The sequence below is a fragment of the Notolepis coatsorum genome (assembly GCF_963971535.1).
Source record: "Notolepis coatsorum genome assembly, chromosome: 18".
NCBI lineage: Eukaryota > Metazoa > Chordata > Actinopteri > Aulopiformes > Paralepididae > Notolepis > Notolepis coatsorum.
In genome coordinates, this window is record NC_140182.1 from 7,468,402 (window position 1) to 7,493,013 (window position 24,612).

The 24,612-nt window shown below is 44.5% G+C and overlaps 1 protein-coding gene across 1 annotated transcript in view; it reads right to left on the bottom strand.

Moving 5' to 3' along the window:
• The window catches only part of pdhx (pyruvate dehydrogenase complex component X), a 126,052-nt gene that overhangs the window by 26,036 nt on the left and 75,404 nt on the right, over nucleotides 1-24,612 (bottom strand). The window contains exons 6-7 of the mRNA XM_084334305.1: nucleotides 12,833-13,016; nucleotides 1,995-2,142 (exon numbers count right to left, since the gene is read on the bottom strand). Of these exons, the coding sequence (XP_084190431.1) occupies nucleotides 1,995-2,142; nucleotides 12,833-13,016 (332 nt within the window). The remainder of the gene's footprint in view (nucleotides 1-1,994; nucleotides 2,143-12,832; nucleotides 13,017-24,612) is intronic.

Here is a 24,612-nt window from a genome sequence, read left to right on the forward strand (position 1 = left end):
ACCCAACCCCCTCCAATGCACAGTAAATTACCAAGTATGGTTTCGTCAATATTCCAATGTACAGTTTTGCTTGTACAATTGTACAGTGTCCCCCCCCCCCCACCCACCCAACCACCTCCAATGTACAGTCCCCCCCCCCCACCCACCCAACACCCCCCCCCCCCCCACCCCACCTACCCAACCTCCTCCAATGTACAGTTTCTACGTCAAATGTATATACTCTCTTTTTTGGACTATTTTTGTATCACAAACAGTACTGTATTTGCAAATCTGGTATGTCATAAATGTATAGATGTAGCAGTACCGTCTATCTGTATGTCGTGTATGTCATTATGTTATGATGAATTGAAAATGGGGGACAAAAGTCTTTCTCTGGTCTGCATCCCCTTAACAATTGTATGTATTGAGCCATACTGTATTGTACCCATTCTGTAATCTGTTAATAAAGTTTTCAATCAATCAATCAGACACGATTACATATGTTTACACTATTACACACTAGTACACTAGCACACCATTACAATATTACACTATGATACTATGGCACTATTACTATTACACTTTCACACTATTACAATATTACACATTATTACATGGCGTTTTCACATTCGCCGAAATGCTTGCTTGTGATTGGTCAATAGCGCGCGTCAGAGGTCCGATATTGCCCGATAATGGACCTCTGTGGAACAATAATGGCCGCTGTGCGCAGCTGTTCGCAATCAAGCCCACTGACAGTGCAATCAGACACTGCCGGCTGCTGGGGAAGCTGCCAGCGATGACAGGGCGGAGCAACGAGCGGAGCCAGAAACAGTGTTGCGAGTCGATGTAAAATTAATTAGGTATATTGTTAGTAAGTTAGCCATGTAATAAGCGGGATAATGTATAGCTATACTCGATCATTGTCGCAAAATAATTGACCTTCACTGACGTTTAAAACACCTCGCCGAGGCGGCTCGGTATTTTAAACTCTGTCGGTCAATTATTTTGCGACAATGACCTCGTAGCTATACATTATCCCTTACGTATTACACAATTACACTTTCACACTATTACATTTTTACACACTATTACACTTTCACACTATTACATATTATACTATTATTATGGCTGTCAATCGATTAAAATATGTAATCATGTTTAATTGCACGATTGTCCATAGTTAATTGTGACGGCAAACCACACAATGTAATTGTGTCCAACCTCACATGGGGGGAAATAAAAGGGTCATAAAAACATCTCCTTCTACTTTAATGTGGAATCAAAACAGTGTCACAAATCACACTGAATGGAGTCCAATGTTAATCTCTTGCCACCCTTTTACCGTGATTTTTGTTGTCTCTGGACATATTGTGGAGATGAAAAAAACACACATTTAGCAGAAGCAACATTGTGGTTACTGTTGCGTAAGAATACAGGGTTAGTTGAGTTACAGTTCAACAGCACTGAGGAGGGGAGGTGTTGAAACCACAATAACCACTCCTTTACCAGAGAAATACTCCCTAGAATTCCGAGGTAGAATTCAAGAGAAAACATTCCAAAACACGTTCACACGAAAGGGTTGATAAAGGGTCACTGCTAGGGGTGGGCAATATGGTGATAAATATCGTTGAGACTTGAGACGATACAATATCTCCACGATATGCCTTTTCAGAGATATCGTATATATATATCGTGATACACCGAGGGAGCCATATCAAAATTCCTGTTGAATTGTTAATAGAGATTCATTGCAGAATTCATTCAAACCTGCTTGAAATGGTATTTTGGTCTAAATGGTCTCTTACTCCTTTTTCTTTTAGTTTGCGTTACCTCGTAGGTGGTTGTACTGTTAAGTAACTTGAAAAATAACCATAAAAACCAACATGAAGAATAATCGTGATAATATTGTGGATCGTGATACAGCTTGAAAAAGATTGTGATATTATATTTTCCCATATCGCACACCCCTAGTTGCTGCGTTGATGAGACCCTGAGCCCCGTCCTGAACCTCGTACCTTTGGCCAGGTCCTTGCGGAGTTTCATGACGGCGCCCATGTCACAGTCGATGGAGGCGTACGCATGAGGGATGGTGGTCTTGGACTGGGTCAACCTCTGAGCGATCACACGCCTGATGTTGGAGGCTGCGACCTCTGTGAAGGTGCCCTGCATGGGGGGGAGGGGGGAGAGAGAGGGGGGGAGAGGGGGAGAGAGGGAGGGGGGAGAGAGGGAGGGAGAGGGGGGGAGAGAGGGAGGGAGAGGGGGGGGAGAGGGAGGGGGGAGAGAGGGAGGGGAGGGGGGAGAGAGGGGGGGAGGGGGGAGGGGAGATAGAGAGGGGGGGAGGGAGAAGGGGGGGGGGGAGAGAGGGGGGGAGGGAGAGAGAGGGAGGGAGAGATAGGGGGGAGGGGGAGATAGGGAGGGAGAGAGAGGGGGGAGGGGGAGATAGGGATAGAGAGAGAGGGGGGGAGAGAAGAGAGCAAGAGGGAGGGATAGAGAGAGGGAGGGAGAGGGGGAGGGATAGAGAGGGAGGGGGAGGGAGAGAGAGAGGGGGAGGGAGAGAGAGGGATAGAGAGAGAGGAAGGGGGAGGGAGGGAGAGGGGGAGGGAGAGAGAGAGCGAGAGATAGAGAGAGGGATAGAAAGAGGGAGGGAGGGGGAGAGAGCCAGGGAGAGAGAGTGAGGGAGAGAGAGAGATAGGGAGAGCGAGAGAGAGGGGGTGGAGGGAGAGCGAGAGAGAGGGTTGGAGGGAAAGAGAGAGTGAGGGGAGGTAGAGAGAGGGAGAGAGACATTCGAGGAGATGAGAGACAATAGATAGTCTACATTCATGTTCCTGGTCAGTTTATGGCACAGCGTTCATCAATAACTCCATTACTCCGATATCTGCTTTCACAAAGAGCTAGTAGGAAGGCGGTATTGACAAGCCCATTACCAAGTCATAATGATTGATTGGGATTGATTTCATTGAACCAAAATAACTCCCAGAAACGGCCCGTCTGTTCCAGAATGCAACGTCTCTAACAACCTCCTCTTTTGTTGTTAGCGAGTATTAGCACAACATCTACTGTAGCTACCAAACATTAGAGCAGCGATGTCATCTACCAACTGTTAGAGCCAATACTAGCTAGAGTTAAAGGTGCTGTATGTGGTATTGTTTTTGTTAATATATTAAATAGCTCTACATTCTGACAGTCATCACTGACTGTGTGGTCAGTAACATGGGTCTCCCAGTCCCTCCACTCTGCAGTAAACACAAGATACATTTCCTGGTATCCCGTTTCCACTTCCAATCAGGAGAGAGAACCCTAGATACGTTTACTTATTTCAAGAAATCTTGCCAAGCATTTGCTTATTGCACTGGCAGATTATTATACTTGTTTCAAGTACATATTTGCTTAAAACTTGTTCTTATTTCTTATTGTTGCAGTGATGGAGTTCTCTCTACGGATTGGATGAAGTGAGAACTAGGGATGTCCGATATTATCGGCCTACCGATATTGGCATTCAAATATAATATCGGAAATTATCGGTATCGGTAAAAAGAAAAAAATTTATTTAACCTTTATTTACCCAGGCAAGCAAGTAAGAACAAATTCTTATTGTATTTATTATGAAAAGTATGCATAATGTTGTGTTAATTCCACAACAAGAGATATGTAATGTTAATTACCTGAAATTATTCCGTTTTTTTGGGAGGGAAACCCTGCATATATCTGTATCGGTTGATATCGGTATCGGAAATGAAGAGTTGGACAATATCGGTATATCGGATATCGATAAACCGAAATGCCAATATCGAACATCCCTAGTGAGAACGGAATACCAGAACATTTTCTATTTACTGTAGAGCGGAGTGACTGGGAAACCCATGTTTCACTCTGCATCAGTGATGGCTGTCAGCATGTAGAGCTACTATTTTAACATGTAGACCAGTTAATTTAACAAAAAGATACCACTTACAGCACCTTTAATCAAAGATGGGCTTTAAAGATGGTTAACAGTAGCTAGCGTTAGCTGCAACATGTAGTCGGTGACATTAGCTCAAACCTTCGGTAGCTAATGTTAGCGCTGACGCTAGCCAACGGCAAACAAGGATGTGTATCCATATAGCCATACATAATACAGTCCCCCATTTACCATTATTCACACGGGCGGCCATTTTGATCTTGTGTCATGCTCAGGTTGGGATTCCTTTCCACCCTGTTCCCTGCTGGGAAGGGAATCCCAACCTGAGCATGACATATGAGCAAAATGGCTGCTGTGTGAATATGGTCAATTGCCAGTTTTTCATTGATTCTATTTATTTTTATTCAAATATGCCCCCCTTTTTTTGTAATCATCATCATATATCACATTCATTTCAAGTGTATCACCAGGAGGGAAAGATGTGTGTGTGTGCGTGCGTGCGTGCATGTGTGTGTGTGTGTGTGTTAGGGTTGCAGGTCGTAAACCTTCCGGAAACCTTCCATGGGAAGCTAAGTTCGGGAACTTTGGAAATTCTTCTAATTTCAAAAAGAAATAATAATGAGCACAGTTTTGGGGAAATACACATTATAAGGCAATACTAGGTCTTGTTAGGGCTGTCACGGTATGACATTTTCTCACCGCGGTTGTGTGTCGGGCTAATCACCGCGGGATGCGGTGGTACCGCACTTCTATTCAAAACAAAAATAAATAGTTTTCATTTTTTTTTTATTATAATTCTCTTTTATATACCTGTATATATTTTTTTATTATTAAAAAAGTTCTAAGGTCGTAGGAGTCCCAAAACTATTTTAAACATGTTTGATAATCTATCCATTTGTCCCTCAACGTTCTGAAATGTGATAAAAGTAGATTAGGGTGTTGCCTGCTCCTTTAACACTTTGAGTGCCAACGACGAGATTAGTCGTGCTAACTCGCCATGCGTTGAGTGCCAATGACGAGTTCTCGTTTTTTTTAATGGTTATTTCTTTTATTAGCGAAATCCATTCATTTTTCATCCATCCAGCCTGATGTTATCATTGTGAATGGGTCTGAGCTCAGGGGCGGCTAGGTGGTGTAGTGGTCTAAGGCACTCGCCACCAGTGTGGAGACGCTAGGATTCGCGTGTTCGAATCCAGCTCTCCACATTGTTTTTCAGTTTGGCTGGTCGTCCGCAGTAATACACATTGGCCGTATTACGGGGAGGGAAAAACTGAAGGGTGGGGATCGAACGTTGTGAACAAGCGACTCCTACAAGTCGGTTGGTGCGCCTGCGCAGTAGAATCAGGAAGTGTCGGGGGCAGCGTGAGCCTCCCACGCGTTACTCCTCGACACTGAGAGGTCGAGCTGCGCAGGTGAAAAGATGCGACTGCTGTTACCTCAAGTACCGGAGGGGACTTGTGCTATGTATGACTTAGTCCACATTGCAGCCGGCTTGTGGGAGGCAAGAAACAGCGTTCGTGACAGGGGAGGGTTGAATTGGATGATACGAAATTGGGATGGGAGAAAATATAGAAAAAAATGGGAGAAAAAGTGGATCAAAAAAAAGTGAATGGGTCTGAGCTCGAAAAGGGCAAATACCGCCGCCTATCGTCTCCCGGATGGTAATGCACATCATTGGATTGGATTGGGTGGCCATGTGCATCAGAAAAAAAGTCTGGTACGGGGTTTTTCCCATCTCTGGCAAGCAGTATCGTGTTACCAGATTGACTGAGGACCCTCAGAGCAGCGTCGATTATGTGTTTCGGACTATAATAATCAATATTTGGAATGGCGATCAGGAATTGGATAATTTTTTTTGCAGAACATCTGATGTGAGGTAAGGACTCTATTTTAGCAGTATTGGGTTAATCAGATGTTTTTTTCTCAGCCATCGCAGCATGTCTGTGTGTGTGTGTGTGCGTGTATGACGTTAGCGCTGACCAGGTCATGGATAATAGATTTTTCAGCCCGCTTCTCTAGCGTGCATAAGTACACATATACTATCGATAATCTAGCGTTTATTTGAAAACGATTCATAAATCAGTCGAAAAATTACAAAGAGCCACTAAAGAGCTATTATCGCGGAATTTCTCTGGAATTACTAGAACTCTCCAAAACTATACTCTTATTCAAAACGGTATAAAACGGAAATGTACCAATGAAAAAACAATCCGTTTCGTACATGTTGACTGCAAGCAAGTCATTGATAAGCGAGGGGTGTTTTAGACCCATAGCCATAATTTAAGATATAGTTTAAGCCTTCGCAAATTTCCCTGACCTCCCATTGACTTCAGCGCTGGCACGGAACGGCCATATATGGTCAAAGGGCCGTGGCACTCAATGTGTTAAGAGTGGTGCGTTGTGGGATATATGCCCTTCTCCAACTTAAAACTAACGTTATTTGAGCAAACATTTAACGTTATTATAACACCATTTTAACGTTAGTGCATTTGAATGCACATACATAGCTAGTTAAATATCACAACTTGTGTCATCATTGGGGGAAACTAAGTGCTGCCTCTCTCCGCCATCCCCGCTGCACTCGGGACTACACCAACGTTATAGATAGCTAGCCTATAGCTAACGTCATAGATAGCTAGCCTATAGCTAACGTTATAGATAGCTAGCCTATAGCTAACGTCATAGATAGCTAGCCTATAGCTAACGTCATAGATAGCGAACATTAACTTACGTTTGCAAACAAAGCTGACGTTATCCAGTTGACATTACAGATCATAATATCTTTAATAACGTTAACAAAGTGAGAGTAGTGGGGGAAAAAAAATACGGGACTAAACTAAGTTAAAGTTCGCTATCTATGACGTTAGCTATAGGCTAGCTATCTATGACGTTAGCTATAACCTAGCTATCTATGACGTTAGCTATAGGCTAGCTATCTATGACGTTAGCTATAGGCTAGCTATCTATGACGTTAGCTATAGGCTAGCTATCTATAACGTTGGTGTAGTCCAGAGTGCAGCCTTACAGAGGGAATTACCCCGAAGTCCGGCTAGTTATAACAAGAAAGGTACATGACCACTCCACTACGGTTCAGATTAATGCAGGAAAAGGTATACATTGGGGGCTCGAGTCCGGGATATGAAAATAAATCCTGATTTCATCCGTGAGTTGTAAACTGTATGGAAACGTGAAGTTAGCTCATGCTACTGGAAAACGGACGCCTCGTCATTAAATGAACAGAGTTTAAAAATGATGACGCCCCTTTTATTTACCACGTTGACGCGGTTGTCTGTTCTGCATCCACGGGGGGTGCCTTGATACACCGCAGGATTGCTGTGATGCGGTTACCGCGACAGCGCTAGGTCTTGTGGCATGTTTTGGTTAAAATATCCCCATTTAATGGACATCATTTGAATTGCAACCCTGCATTGTGCATTCGATACACGGCACACTCCTCCTCCATCACACGGACAGGTCGCTGGATCCAGAGACGCAACGACTTACTGCTGAATAAACATGTCTGAGAAAATAACTCAACCCGATGTGATTTCATGTCGAGTATAATGATAAGTTACTGCATCTCGAGGTGAAATGTGAGTTAGAGAGATATAAAATTAATAACCATCTCTGTCAAAAGCCTGGGAATAGGGGCAGTGAGTGGTCGCCATGGAAACTAAGGCCTCTGAAACTACCGGCTAGCTGAAGCGAAATATGATGTAACCTGTGTTTCTTAAATGTCACAAGTTATTCCTGCATCGAAACTGCCAAACCACGTAGATCTGTGAAAGATGCATTTCTGAGAATGTTCTCTGCAACACATACTGTTGCCTGTGTGTAGTGTGTGTCTCACATTCTTTTGTGAAATTGCCGACTCACTTGCGCTCCTTTTGAGAACATACTTTTCTAAAAGTTTATCCAAAGCGGTTTAGCCATGGCCAGGTTTGGTATGGTATGTTTGGGTTTTGTGTCTCTGTTGTGTTTCTTGTAAACTCTCCGGTTGCTATGCAACCTTTCAAACTTCACACCAACAACTGTAGTACACACGCTAAGCCCTGATGAGGTCCGGCCAGGTTGTGAAAAGGTTTCCAGCCAGGCTCTAAAGACAATGGAGACACTCAGACAGGCCACGGCACGGCTAAACCCTGGCTAGTGGAGACAAGGCCACAGCACGGCTAAACCCTGGCTAGTGGAGACAAGGCCACAGCACGGCTAAACCCTGGCTAGTGGAGACCAGGCCACAGCACGGCTAAACCCTGGCTAGTGGAGACCAGGCCACAGCACGGCTAAGCCCTGGCTAGTGGAGACGAGGCCACAGCACGGCTAAGCCCTGGCTAGTGGAGACCAGGCCACAGCACGGCTAAACCCTGGCTAGTGGAGACGAGGCCACAGCACGGCTAAACCCTGGCTAGTGGAGACCAGGCCACAGCACGGCTAAACCCTGGCTAGTGGAGACGAGGCCACAGCACGGCTAAACCCTGGCTAGTGGAGACCAGGCCACAGCACGGCTAAACCCTGGCTAGTGGAGACCAGGCCACAGCACGGCTAAGCCCTGGCTAGTGGAGACGAGGCCACAGCACGGCTAAGCCCTGGCTAGTGGAGACCAGGCCACAGCACGGCTAAACCCTGGCTAGCGGAGACGAGGCCACGGCACGGCTAAACCCTGGCTAGCGGAGACAAGGCCACAGCACGGCTAAACCCTGGCTGCCTGTACCCATTCCGCAACTGTAAGTTACTTCCGGGGTAGGCCTGATTGGCCCCGACAGGCACGTGACGCGGCAAACTCAGGACGCGCAACGAGGCTGCTGAGAGCTGTCGCGCGGAAATAGGCTGTCTATTGCCATTCTCTAACACAAACTCTAACCTTAACCAGCTCCTTAACAGCGCCTAAACTTAACCGTTCTAACCTTAACCAACTCCGAAACAATGCCTAACCTTAACCTTAACCATAACCATGCCTAACCTTAACCATAGAAAGAATATTGCCATTCTCTAAGACAAACTCTAACCTTAACCAGCTCCTTAACAGCGCCTAAACTTAACCGTTCTAACCTTAACCAACTCCGAAACAATGCCTAACCTTAACCTTAACCTTAACCATGCCTAACCTTAACCGGCGAAAGAATACATGTTAAAAAAAAATCACGTAAAAAAAAAGAAATTTGATGGGATTCGAACTCGTCAACAACGGACCGCAGGACCGCAGGACCGCTGCTCTGCCAGGTGAGCTGAAGCGCCGAATGAAAATCATGGCGGATTTGGGCGGTTACATAATTCCGCAAGCTCTGCCGCTCCGCGGAGCGGAGCGTGCCGCGCGGCAGAGAAAGTTGCGCGTCACGTGCCTGTCGGGGCCAATCAGGCCTACCCCGGAAGTAACTTACAGTTGCGGATAAGCTATAAGCACCCTGGCTAGTGGAGACAAGGCCACAGCACGGCTAAACCCTGGCTAGTGGAGACGAGGCATACATTGTCATTTGATTTCTATCTAGACTCTTGTGACTTCCAATACAGGTTGTATCTTTGTGTGCACTATATTAAAACCATTCTGTATCCGAATGTTTCATGTTTCACATTCTCATGTGTGTAAACATCAGGATCGCGAGGCAACACGCGCGACCACGGCCACCCAGTGTTTGGTGTCTCGTCTTCACAAGGCTCCCTCTCTTCTAACGCCACAGAAACGACACAACAGCGGTGTCTGTATGAGCCCCTCGACACACTACAAGAGCTAGGAGACTAATGGACGTGCTGAACGGATGCAAATAGACTAAACAGATACTCCCCGGCCGTCCCGTTTGTCTAAACACCGCAGACGAGCCTGTCGCCTCGTGTGGAGCAGGGTTGGCACTTGTCAAACTTAGGGCTGACCTTCGATTTCTTTTTGGAATTCGAAGCTTCGGGCCGAGATTCCATTTTAATTCAAAGCTTCGGAGAAAAAAATTATTATTATTATTATTTTTTTATGTTGTGGGACTTGTACAGCACTTTGTTCAACTTTGTCAGTGCTGTAAAGTTTAAACCTTTTTAAATCTTAGACAAACGAAACACTTTGCTTCCATGAAATATTGTAAGCCGTCATTTGAGGCTTTATAAAAGCAGCACAATGAACACAAATCGGTCAGTGCCGAGTCCGACCTCATCTTAAATAACAAACAGCATTGCTTGTTGTAGTTAACTAAGAGAGGCGGAGTTGATTTTGCAATTTCTTTTCTTTTTATTCATTATTATTATTATTACTTTTTACATAATCGAAATTTCTTTTCATATTCGAAGCCCATGCCCATCGAACGAAGCTTCGAAGCTTCGAAGTATTTAAGACAGCCCTCGACAGTCCTCTGCTCAAGTCTTTGCCCTCCCAGAGTCTTTCTGTACACCGCTAGTTTGACTTACAAAGCTATAAAGTCGGCTTACAGATATGACTAATGTGGGAATCAAAAGGAGCCTCTCTCCGCCTCTTACGACTGCTTGCGGGGTTAAGTGCTTCTGTCGGCCGGGGGGGGAATATAGGGTGACGTGTGTCTCTACTGTTTAGTTCTCCGAGCTCCCGCACTCCAAAGAGCAACAGGAGGGCTTATGAAGGAGTCAGCGATGACTTGCCTAAAAGAACAATAGGCGGTTGTCTTTGTGCTTTCCTCGCAGGGAGTCAGGTTTATTCACGACGTGTTTTCAGCGGCGTGTTCGTGTCTCTCAGTCGTGCTCCGGTTTGCCCCCTGATCCCTGATCCCAGTCATTTGAAAAAGGCATTTTTTTTTTTAAATAACTCGTCATTTCACTTCTATCTCGACTTGTGTGACATCCAATACAGGTTGTATCTTTTTTGTGCACTATTATTAACCCTTTCACTACCGCTCAAATGGTTAACCCTTTCACTGTGACGATACATAATGTTAACCTTTTCGCCGTCACGCGACAAAGGGTTAACCCTTTCACTACCACACTACAGAGGGTTAACCCTTTACTATCACACGACTAGTAAAGGGTTAACCTTCTGTAGTGTGGTAGTGAAATGGTTAAAACCCCTTCTGTATCAGAATGTTTCACGTTTCACATTCTTCATTCAACAAAATGGTGTTGTAGCATGACTCAGGACTGTGAGGAAATAAGTCTTGACGGGTGTTTTTGAGTCAGTGGAGCGGATGTCTGGGCCTCCAGGTGTGACACTCAACACGTCACACTCCTATCTGACGTGTGTTTCTCCTCTGGGAGGGTGTAAGACGATACACCTACAGTACACGCTCACTTAGCATGTGACCATGGGGGCCGTATGTGACCATGGGGGCTGTATGCAAAGTCGTCCGTGCACAAAATGGACTGCACACAAACACACAAAACACGTTGTCATCTCCACAACAAACGATCCACAGTGTGAACGAACATCCTGGCCTAGAGATGCCATTGCAGTAGTTCACAGTAGTACTGTGTAGTATAGTAGTAGAATAGAATAGACTTTTAATTGTCATTGCACACAAGTACACAACGAAATTTCAGGGGAGCTCCCACAGACCGTAGTACAACATACATGTAACACATAACACTGTACATGATATAACAGAATATTTTAAATAATAAGGTGCATGATGAGCGGTAACATAGTGGTTATCAAGTCCAGGTAAAGTGCATGTGCACGTGAGGGGACAGTCAATGAGAGTTTAACAGTCTAACTGCTTGGGGGAAAAAGCTGTTCATAAATCTTGAACTCTTGGCTTGTATGGACCGGTATCTCCTCCCTGAGGGAAGGAGCTGAAAGAGGTGATGTGCTGCTGGGCGAGACTGGTCCTTGATGATACACTTGGAGCGGTGGAGGCAGCGGGAAGTGAAGACGGAGGTGATGTTTGGTAGAGTAGTCCCGATGATCCTGCCTGCCGCCTTCACCGCCCTCTGTAGAGCCTCTTGCTCTGCCTTTGTGCAGCTGGAGAACCACACACCGTAGGTCAGCACACTCTCAACCGCATAATGATAGAAGTTGACAAGGAGATTTCGTGGCAGGCCAGCCTGCTTCAGCTTCCTTATAGGTAGTATAGGCGTTGCTGAGCTTTCCCGATCACTGAGGCGGTGTTGGTGCTCCAGGACAGGGTCTCACTCCCAGGAACTGTACAGGAACTGTACTACTAGTACTGTGTGGTATAGTAGTACTGTGTAGTATAGTAGTAATGTGTGGTATAGTAGTAATGTGTGGTATAGTAGTACTGTGTGGTATAGTAGTACTGTGTGGTATAGTAGAACTGTGTGGTATAGTAGTACTGTGTAGTATAGTAGTACTGTGTAGTATAGTATAACTGTGTGGTATAGTAGTACTGTGTAGTATAGTAGTACTGTGTAGTATAGTAGTACTGTGTAGTATAGTAGTACTGTGTAGTATAGTAGTACTGTGTAGTATAGTAGTACTGTGTAGTATAGTAGTACTGTGTAGTATAGTAGTACTGTGTAGTATAGTAGTACTGTGTAGTATAGTAGTACTGTGTGGTATAGTAGTAATGTGTGTAATAATAATAATTACTTGCATTTATATAGCGCTTTTCTAGACACTCAAAGTGCTTTACAATGTAGGGTGGAAATTGCCTTCTTCACCACCACTGGTAGCAGCCAACCTTGGGCTATGCAGGCTCAATGGCTGCCATACACACTGGCACCCGGCACACATCACACTACTACACAATGGCTGAACGGCTCAGGAGACAGGGATTGATATCAGCCAAGTACGGCCTTCAGAAACCTGGTCAGTCAGGACCCCCGAGCCTCGTCTCCATCCATCTCCTCGCGAACCACTGAGGCCTGTAGAGCTAAAGCCACTCATCCTTAACCCTCGACTCTCCGACATTATGATGATGGACGACGACGGATTCGGCCGTTTAGGCGCCGAGCGGCCATCTTGTCAAGTCGAACACGCTCTTAGAAAGACATACGAGTAGGTTTGTGTGTGTGTGTGTTTTTTTTTATAGGGGTGATGGATTTGCTCACCGGTGCTCCTGGATGCCCCGGTACTGAGAGAGGGGGTATGTTGGGTCTGCCGCCCGGGGGTGGGGGTGGGGGTGCGGACGACGCTGGGGCGGGTACAGGCCTCGGCGCGGCGGCTGCCACGGCTGCTGGCGCGGCCGCTTGGGGGGCCGGGGGGGGCGACATCTTCAACAGGTTCAGCACGTCTCTGTGAATAAATATATAGAAATAACAGCATGAGGGGGGGCGCTCCAGTAGCACACACCGGGTTCGCCTACCACACTTCTCCTCCCGTTCTCCCCCTCCTCTATCGGTCCTGCGTGACCAGGACAAAAAGCTGTAAAAATGCTAAAAGATTAAAAAAATAATAATAATAATAATAAATAAATAACAGCATGAGAGCAAGTGACACACGGATACATGGCAACTTGTAAAATAATGAAAACATTGAAACATCGTATCAAATACAATACAAAATTATGTTTTTAACTAACTTTAATAACAGTACATCTGCAAACAGTGCCAGTTAATTTTTTTTATTTTTTATATTCAGTTCAGTTTAATGCAGTTCAACTGCGAGTGCAGTGCAATAACTAAATAATAATGAATTAAAAAGAAATCAGATTTTTTTTTTTTTTATGTAATTTCTTTCAAAGATATGTCCTTAAAAGGTTCATGCTTCTCCCCATCTCTGGCTGACATCACCATATTGTGATACACGATGGTTAGGCGCTTTGTGTTTTCCTCAGTGAGGGATTCTCTTTTGTCGATCAGCAGCGTTTTGTACTTGCTGAAGCTTCTCTCTGTATAATTATTCTTTAAGTTTAAATATCAACATTATCTGGCCATCCTGCAGTAAATACTACACACAATACAAACACACACACACTGTCCAACTATCCAGTTCGTTTTTATAGTGTAACATTTGGCTACTTGAGAGAGAGAGAGAGACTCGCTTTCCACGTGACGTCGAGTGTGATTTGCGGAGTGCGCACTGTGTTCCGTCCAACTAGCCAGTTTGTTTTTATAGTGTAACCTTTGGCTACTGCGTTCCGTTGTCCCGGGATGGATTTGGTAGCTGTCATTTCTGCGTCTCCGTAGACCGAGCCACGTCGCCGGTTTAAAGTCGTTAGTGAAGATTGATTTATATGAAAACCGATTTATGTATACCGTACTTTTCGGACTATAAGCCGCGGCTTTTCCCCCCATTTTTCGACCCTGCGGCTTATATAACGGTGCGGCTTATATGTGACTCGACGTGACCAAACCCGAAAATGTAAAAATCTAAATATTGCTTTTTTGACTGCATTGAAATGTTATTAATCTGTTCCCTTATTTGCTAAACTTAATACAACTTGTAAATGAGTTCATTCTTGTTATTTGTCCCGACAGTATTGTGTCCCAATGCTAATTACATATGGTAATTAAACATTAAAACACCTGCGGCTTATAGTCCAGTGCGGCTTATATATGTACACATCATTCAATTTAGCTGCTGCGGCTTATAGTCAGGTGCGGCTTATAGTGCGAAAAGTACGGTAATTTAAGCAAATTCCACGCCATCCCGCGATAACTCTGAATTCCGATTTAATATCTAAATTCCGTGAAATCCTCCGCCATTGCGGATTCCCATAGGGCCCTACCGTTATCGGTGTATTCTTTTTTTTATTTGACTGGAATGTTAGATTTTATAATGTGAATTTGTATATTTCTATTCATTTTTAATGTATGCATTTTGTTTTATTTTAATTTGTATTTTTATTTTTGTCGTACATTTGTATTGTATGTGTTTCGTCCAGGACCCCAGGAAGACTAGAGGCTCCTTCATGTGTCTCTAATGGGGATCCTTTAATAAACACAAACATACTGTAAGACCACCACCTCTCTTAACGCCACCTGTAAGACCACCGGCTCTAGACCACTAACACCTGTACGACGCCAGGCGCAGGAACACCAGCGTGCCGGACGAGTCTCTTTGCCCGTGTTATGGCAGGGGTTCCCAAACTTTTCAGGCCGGGACCCAGAAAATAAGGCGTCAGAGAGCCGCGGCCCAATGCACATCGTCGGGCAATTTTTTTTTTTTTTTTTTGCCAGGCGACCGATTTTTTAAGCCAAATATCACTTCAATCCTATTAAGTTAGTTCAAGTTAGTTATTCATTTATATGTGCTATTTATGAGAGGGCTAACTTGTTGCAAAATAATAATGATAATAATAATAGCCTCATTAAAATACTATTGTTGCTTCGGTTGTTTTCAGCGTTTTATGTGCATAAGTTTGAAATGTTCGTTGAAATAAGTAGATTTTTCGTTTTTGTTTATTTATTAAGTTAATATAAAACCATATAGTCACATTTTAGAATACAATAGAATAGAATTTTAGAATACAACTAGAAACACTGTCCTGGCCTGCTTCTAAGTTCAGTGGCCTGACAAAAAAGAATAAAAAAAAAAGGTTTTCTTTTTTAATTTTTTTGGAAATCATCTCGCGGCCCTCCCGTGGCTGCTCGCGGCCCGCCTTTGGGTCGCGACCCCGACTTTGGGAACCACTGTGTTATGGCCCGTCTAAAAGGAAAGCACTCATGATGTACTTTCTATCCCAGAGTAAACAAGGTGTGACTGGGGGCCCATTGATGTGTGACCCACGCTTCGCTAAAATGTACCTGGACCTCTACGGCGCGCGAACACGACACCACCACGCCTCCCGTCCCGTCCCGGCGCGCGGCGTCGAGAATAAACACACGCAGGAACGTGGCCTCGAGGCTCCAGGAATGTAAATATTACAGATGGATAAGAAAAGCTTTCAACCGGAGGAGGAGGTTGAGGCAGATCTAATGTTCCATCACAAACATTTACACAAGGAAATCTCCACCTCTCCGAGGAGGAAAGTGCACGCTATTTGTAGCCCATGACGAAACCCCATTTGGTTGGAAATGTGTTGACCTAAAGGATGTCGACGGCTGGGGTCACTTGAGATCTTGATGATGGTGACCGGCATGGCGTCTCGTTTGGGGGGCTCGACCGGCTCCTCCCGGTGGTCTACAGCCGGGGGCCTAACCCTTACCCTTCTCCCGGTGGTCTACAGCCGGGGGCCTAACCCTAACCCTTCTCCCGGTGGTCCACAGCTGGGGGCCTAACCCTAACCCTTCTCCCAGTGGTCCACAGCTGGGGCCTGGGAAGCTTGAATCGCACGCTCGTCCGTCGTTTTAAGCACGAGTACAGAGTATGTGTTAAGTATACGATTATGTGCACAATTTTCACCGCATCCATATATATATATATATATATATATCTGTCTGAATATACCTGCGTATAATCCTTCGATATAGATTAATTACACACAAAGTGAAACATTTCAAGCTTTTATTTGTTTAAATTTTGATGAGTATGGCTTACAGCTCATGAAAACCCCAAATTCAGTATCTCAGATTTTTTTTTTATATTACATAAGACCAATAAAAAAAAAATATATATATATATATATATATATATATTTAATATAGAAATGTCAGCCTACTGAAAAGTATGTTCACTCGGTACTTAGTCGGGGCTCCTTTTGCACAAATGACTGCCGGTATCGACAGCGATGATCCCTAGTAGCCAATTAAAAACAAAGTGATTCACCACGCTGGAGCGCAGCATCAGGAGACAAGAGGCTGGTCGGTCCAACATGGAGGACGGGGTCCAAACGAGACGCACACACTGAACAGAGAACACTCTAATGAACAGAACCATGACTCAAGAGTCTCATGGCCACCGGTACAGAGAGACTCAGAAGGAGCTTCTATCCCCCCAGGCCATCAGGATGCTCAACGACAATAACTCTATGTAACAACCCATCATCTACACTCACAGCACACACTCACACTTTAACACCCACTTTAGACACTTTAACACACTTTATATTGATTAGTAAAGAGATTTGCACTACAATTCATACCCGATTGCACCTTACCCCAAGTTGTACCTCATCCCATTTCTGCATTGTACCTCACTGTTACTCTTTTTTACTCTCTATTGTATATATGTATATTGAATGAACACTTTATTTTACGTACTTTTGACTTTCTATTTTATACTTTTTTTTATCTACAGACACAGCGCTCAAAAATCAAACCAATTCTGCTGCTTGTCTGCTGCTTGTTGCTGCTTGTGTGCCACTTAAGTCTACTCAGGTGTTAATTTTCCGGGGGTGTTGGCTGGGGGAACAAAGGGAGGGTAGTTAACTTAAGTGCTTCCCCAGGGAGGGGGTCGGGGGCTACTGCCCTCAGACCCCCAAAATAATTTTTATATGGGCAGTCTGACTTGGGGTACTGACCATATATTAGTGTTGCAATGCATGATAAGTAAACAGTGAAAAAAGCTAAGAAATCTGATGGGGCTGGGACATTTGGGACGAATAAAAATGTAAGATGAAAATCTGCCCAGCCTGTGGGAGGAAGTGGAGGTGTGAAATCTGGCCCGGTCAAGAACAATAGAGGAGTGGTAGAGAGTGGTAGAGAGGCATGAGAGGTTTGAGTTTTGAGTGCTGTATCTGTATGTTTATCTAGCACACTCCCAGGGGGGGCTCATACAGAAAAAAGCATTTCATGATAAAGTATTCTGTATTTTACTATGACAATTAGTAAACAAACTTGAAATTGAAATAACATTAATGACACACAAACCTCAAAAATAACTACACTTCTACCACAACCAAGGGCCAGACAACCAGAGAGAGAGAGAGAGATGGAAAAGGAGAACGAGAACCCGATTCCAATCGTCGTTCGGTCTCACCGAATGTCCCGTGATGGTAATCAAAGCCGGCCTCGTCAGCCTCCTGGCCGTGACCCACACTCTGGCAGCCCAAAACGCAGATCTTTGATGCGGGCGAACTCCTCGCTTATCAACCAGATCACAACAGAGTGGAGGGGGAGCGCTCAACAAGGAGTCCCAACCAGATCACAACAGAGTGGAGGACTGTGTAACTATAGGACTGTGTGTAACTAGGAGGGATATGAGGACTGTATGTAACTAGGAGGGATATGAGGACTGTGTGTCACTAGGAGGGATATGAGGACTGTGTGTAACTAGGAGGGATATGATGACTGTGTGTAACTAGGAGGGATATGAGGACCGTGTGTAACTAGGAGGGATATGAGGACTGTGTGTAACTAGGAGGGATATGAGGACTGTGTGTAACTAGGAGGGATATGAGGACCGTGTGTAACTAGGAGGGATATGAGGACTGTATGTAACTAGGAGGGATATGAGGACTGTGTGTAACTAGGAGGGATATGAGGACTGTGTGTAACTAGGAGGTGATATGATGACTGTGTGTAACTAGGAGGGATATGAGGACTGTGTGTAACTAGGAGGGATATGATGACTGTGTGTAACTAGGAGGGATATGAGGACTGTGTGTAACTAGGAGGGATATGAGGACTGTGTGTAACTAGGAGGGATATGAGGACTGTGTGTAACTAGGAGGGATATGATGACTGTGTGTAACTAGGAGGTGATATGATGACTGTGTGTAACTAGGAGGTGATATGAGGACTGTGTGTAACTAGGAGGGATATGAGGCCTGTGTGTAACTAGGAGGGATATGAGGACTGTGTGTAACTAGGAGGGATATGAGGACTGTGTGTAACTAGGAGGGATATGAGGACCGTGTGTAACTAGGAGGGATATGAGGACTGTGTGTAACTAGGAGGGATATGAGGACTGTGTGTAACTAGGAGGGATATGAGGACCGTGTGTAACTAGGAGGGATATGAGGACCGTGTGTAACTAGGAGGGATATGTGGACTGTGTGTAACTAGGAGGGATATGAGGACTGTGTGTAACTAGGAGGGATATGAGGACTGTGTGTAACTAGGAGGGATATGAGGACTGTGTGTAACTAGGAGGGATATGAGGACTGTGTGTAACTAGGAGGGATATGAGGACCGTGTGTGTAACTAGGAGGGATATGAGGACTGTGTGTAACTAGGAGGGATGTGAGGACTGTGTGTAACTAGGAGGGATATGAGGACTGTGTGTAACTAGGAGGGATATGAGGACTGTGTGTAACTAGGAGGGATATGAGGACTGTGTGTAACTAGGAGGGATATGAGGACCGTGTGTAACTAGGAGGGATATGAGGACCGTGTGTAACTAGGAGGGATATGAGGACCGTGTGTGTATGCGTTACTAGGAGGGATAATATGAGGATTGCCTTGTGTACAATTGACAATAAAATAATGGTATTCTTCTAATAGAAGAGAGACATCGAAGAGAGACATTGTGGACAGAGAGGTCCGTCTCGTTGCAGAGGAGACCGTTGGGAGGAGGAGAGGGGCTGAGGGAGGCAGGTATCAGGTGTTCCTGCAGACAGATCTCTGGTTCCGGCTCGGTGCGCTGGGGCCCGCCTGCCCCTCGGCAAGTCTTTTGTCTGGAGCAGCTGGCTCTGACCTCACCGCCGTGGAGCCTGGGAGACGTCTGGGGCCCCTCGGCCCTCCTCTCCTCTTCCTCTCTTTCTCTCATTGTTAAAAATGGGGGGGGGGGGGGATTCTCCACGGAGGGACTCTGGCATTTGTTTTGGAAGCCCCCCCCCCCCCTGGCCCCGTCTCTGTGTCCTTAAGAGATATACAGACATATCAACAGTGTCTCATAACTAGAGACCACCACCACTACACTGCCCTGCAGAAGCTAACCTGCGCCGGTAACCACGCCAGCGGTGACACGGAGAGAAATGGCTCTAAAGTTCTTTGACTATATCCAGTGATTTTGTAGTTGCTGCTGCACTTCTTTATACCCCTTTTCTCTAAAAACAGAGCAAGATTGAACTCTTGAAACTGTGTCACGGATAAAACAGATTTATTTTAACGATTACATTGGATTCAAATGTCATCATACGGCACAAGTACAGTACAACACATCCAACCAGAGTGCTAATGTAACAGTAAAGTGCAACAGTAATATACAGTGTACAGGTGATTAAACTGGGTATAAACATAATTATATAAATTAGTACTACTTGAGTAATAGTGCTAATCAGATGCATGTACAGAGTTGTAGTATTAATATTAGGGATGCCCCGATCGATCGGCCACCGATCGTTATCGGCCGATATTCAGTATAAATATGGGATCGGTGATCGGTGATGATGTTTTATTATCACCGATCGTCAAACCCGATCTCACAAGCTGTCGCTGAGTTCTGTCTCAGACACCGGTGGTGCGGCGTCTGCTCTCGAGTCCAGCCCCTCCCGCACGCATGTAAACACGGGTCTAGTCTAGTGAGACACGGGAGGATGGCGTGTCGTGTCGGCGTCTCCCTGAACTAACGTTAGCTTAGCTACCGTTACAAAATGACCCAGTCAACTATTAACTTTTAGTTTAATACATGATGAGGCATTGTCTAACCGAACGGTATCTAGCCGGCCAGCTACCGATAGCTCCTGACATCAACAAACGCTCTAGCAAGTATAGTAGGTAGGTATGATACCCGTTAGCTGTTAGCGGTTAGCTCACGTTAGCGCAAGTTAGTTCACTGTTAAAAACAAAATGTCCCATTGAACTAAATAATTCACTGAGGCGTTGTATTAACGTTATATATCCGGCTAGCAGTAGCTACAGATAGCTCCTGATATCAATGTCTTATAACACTGATTCGATGCGTATTCGAGCTGAGGGCATGTTGAGCACAGTTAAGTAACGTTATACCAATAGGGTCCAGGTGCAGCGCCGGAGAATCCTGGCCGTAGCTCTGCTCGAGGCTACTCGAGTATAGGTCCAGCTGCAGCTCCGGAGAATCCTGGCTGTAGCTGGAGGCTACTAGAGTACACACAGACAGTGGAGCTTGTTGCGTGGTGGCGATGTCTCGCAGATAATACAAGTACAAGTCTAATTATATAATATATATATTTTATAAAAAAATTTATATATAAAATAAATTTTAATTTCTTTTAATCAAAAACGATTGGTATCGGATCGGTATCGGCCGATATGGCTCACGACGATCGGTGATCGGTATCGGTGGCAAAAAACGTGATCGGGGCATCCCTAATTAATATGTACAGTGATACAGGTATAAAGACACTATGGCAGTAAGTCATACTGGCCAGCAGCGTAACTAGTAAGAGTAGGTAAGGGATATGTACAGATATATAGATATAGTATCTACAGATATTATATCTACTTCATTAGAGTGCTGCAGATAATCCCGTGTGGTAGTTGTGGAAGGTTCCCGGTTCAATTCCCGCTCCTCCCAGGCAGCTTGTCAAAGTGTCCTTGAGCAAGACACTTAACCCCTAACTGCTTCCGATGAGCAGGTTGGCACCTTTGCATGGTCGCCTCCACTGCCAGTGTGTCGCTGCAATTCGAAATGTCACAAATGTAACAGTACTGTATATCTGTATGTCATGTACGTCATAAATGTCATGATATATATCTGTATATCTGCATGTCGTGTATGTCATAAATGTCATGATATATATCTGTATATCTGCATGTCGTGTATGTCATAAATGTCATTATGAATTGAAAATGGGGGACCCTGATGTAAACAAGACGAAAGTCTTTCTCTGGTCTGCATCCCCTTAACAATTGTGTGTATTGAGCCGTACTGTATTGTACCCATTCTGCAATCTGTTAAATAAAGTTTTCAATCAATCAATCAAACCACATGTAAAAGTGGCCCGAACCAGAATTGAAACAGATCTGATCCCGTGCGATTTGTGCCGTTCACACACCGTTAAGAAAGAAAATCTGATCCGAGTCAGATAAATAGCAAAAACAAATCAGACTCGCCCGCAGTGTGGACGTAGCCTTTGTTTAGATGTTAAATTATTAGCCAATTACACGGGTGAAACACAACAGTTGAGCTCTCAGGAAGGACGAGGGGAAGCCGGAGGCGACCTAAAACCAACAACACGGCATCCTTGGAATAACTCCTCGATGTAGCAGCTATACCAAAAACACTTCCTTCCATAAATGTTTTCATTTGAAACCGTGCCCAAGGAAACACTGCGGCTCCTAACAGACCACTCCGCCTCCAGCTAGCCGGCGCGGAACGCCCCGCCGCGGCCGCGACAGTGTGGCTTCAGACCGGCCGCTGGCGACCACAATAGAGGACGTAAACCAACTGTAATAATCCTATTGTGCGGAGACAATATGGCAGGTGTCGCTCGGAGGCAGACTTGCCGTAACATCGTCCTTCTCTCCCTCTTTACACACAGAAACCCCTGAGCTCGGGGTAATACGCAATATGCCCTGGCTGGCGTGATAACCTCGGGCGCGAGATGAAATAATTGAGGGTGAACAACACTGCCCAGTGGATTAGCTCTCCCTCCCGCAGGGTCGCTAAGCGCTGGAAACATTGCATTAATAATAATAACTTTATTTATATATATGTTACTGAAAACTGTAAGCAGAGAGCCTATTGGGATGCTAGATCCTAATGTGAAACACTGTGATTTGCCATACCTTGCTACCTGTCTATCTTTTTATGCCCGCTTATGCCTGTATTTTTTACTGTTGTGAAGCACTTTGAACTGCAACCTCTGTATGAAAAGTGCTATACAAATAAAGTTATTATTATTATTATATATAGCACCATTCACACAAAATGCAGCTCAAAGTGCTTTATACTAAAAACGAAAAAACAAGGATAAGAAATATATATATATTAAAGTGATACAAATGGTAATAAAACAATTAAGATAAGATAGTAAACATAGCTGAATAAGACAAACAGGGCTGGCGGTCAGGTGGCGTAGCGGAGATTGCGCTCGTCACCAATGCAAGAGGCTGCGGTCTCGACTCCCGGAGTCAGCATTGCTTGGGGCTCGGGGCTGATCGTCATACTAACTCGTTTGGCTGGGTTAGGGGGAGGGGAAGCCGTGGGTGGGAAACTGGCGTCGTGGACAGCGACGCCTACAGGTCAGGTCTGGGCGCTTGCTCAGCGGAGGCAGGACTTGATGAAGGCAGCGTGACCTCCCACGCGTTACACTTCACCAATGAGAGCCCTCGCTGCCAGGTGGAAAAAGAGTCACTGGCTGTGCGGATGACTTCAGGATTCCCTTGTACCGACCAGTAGGAGAACATGCGCACAACAACCAGGTAGGGGAGGGGGGGAATTGGCACAACGGCTAAATTGGGACGGGGTAAAAACAGAGAAAAAAACGGAGAAAGAGAGAATACAAATAAATAAAAAATAAGACAAACAGTAAGACAATAACATAAGACAATCAAAAATTACAAATAAAATAATAAAGACTGAAAAGTCAAAGTAAAAATAATAATAATAATAGCAAACTTAGACAGTAATCAATAAGAGAAAATAGAATAACATGCTATGTTTTGCTTGAGGTTTTTCGTATGGCCTACTGTGTTGTATATAATGAATGGTATATATACAAGTGCTTGTTTGGCACATGCGGTAGGCTCCGTGGGGGTCAGGTGGAGAGCTGCCAGCGGTCAGACCACATACCTGGTGTTACTGGACACCTGCGTTCCTCAAGGTCAAGCGTGTCGTTGGAAAACAAGCTTCCGGATAACGTCTAATCTTTTAGTCTCTCGCTCTCTTCAGAGTTTCGCCAGACTCTTGTGTTTTCTCCTCTCTCCGTCACGCCATGCGCCTGATACCATAACCAGCAGGACCACGTCGTGCACAACTGTACCGTTAAATAAAACCATGAGCTCACTTTGTCTGAATGTTTTTAAATGTTTGTTTTTGTCTGAAACTAATGTGTTTTTGCTGTCCTTCTTGGCCAGATCACTCTTGTAAAAAAGAGATTTTAATCTCAACACGTTTTTATCTGGTTAAATAAAGGTTAAATAAATAAAAAAGCACAATTGTACAGCCCTGGCCCGTTTTATTTTATCATTCTATTCTACTTCTATTTTAAATTAGTTTATATTCCATTTTATCTTATTCTACCTTTTTATTTTATTCTACCGTAATTGTCTGTCCGTTAATGTCGCACGAAACGACCAAATCAAATCCCCTGTATGTTTAAACTACTTGGTCAATAAAGACCTTTCTGATTCCGATTCTGAAGAGAACACATTACCTATGACTTCAGAGGGGAGTGTTTGTATGCACTAAAGAATAATAATAATACATTTTATTTGCATAGCACCTTTCAGACAATAATTGCAAAATAAAGAAAATTTATTTTACTGAGGTTTCTGAGACACTAACAAACTACTACTAAACCACATCATATTTTACTATGCTAGCGAGCCCAGTCTATACATGTACTCAATATTAGATTAGATGTATCATCAGAATACTGGATTAGTCAAAATAGTCAATAGCTTCAGCCCTAATGGGCGTTTAAAGATTCATGTTGAGCCAACAACATGTTTTGGAAATGCTTCCATCGTATTATTTTATATGATGCCAATAATCGCTCCACCATAGAAAGGCTATGATGTGTGGGTGGCGGGGTGATAATAACACACAACGCACGCACAGACGGCACACAGACGGCCCACAGTGATGGGAAGAAGCACACTTCATAAAAGGTATCAATTTGTTAGGAAAAATATTGACCTTTAACCCTTTCACTGCCACACTACAGAAGGTTAACCCTTTACTATCACACTACCTGATAGTAAAGGGTTAACCTTCTGTAGTGTGGCAGTGAAAGGGTTAACCTGCTGTGTATTGTCACAGTGAAAGGGTTAACCGTTTGGTAGTGTGGCAGTGAAAGGGTTAAAGCCGCCGAGGCAGGATTCCTGGAATATCAATAGTTTTAAAAATGATTGTTGTAATACTTAACGCACGGCGCCATGTTGTAACTTGTAATACTTAACGCACGGCGCCATGTTGTAAC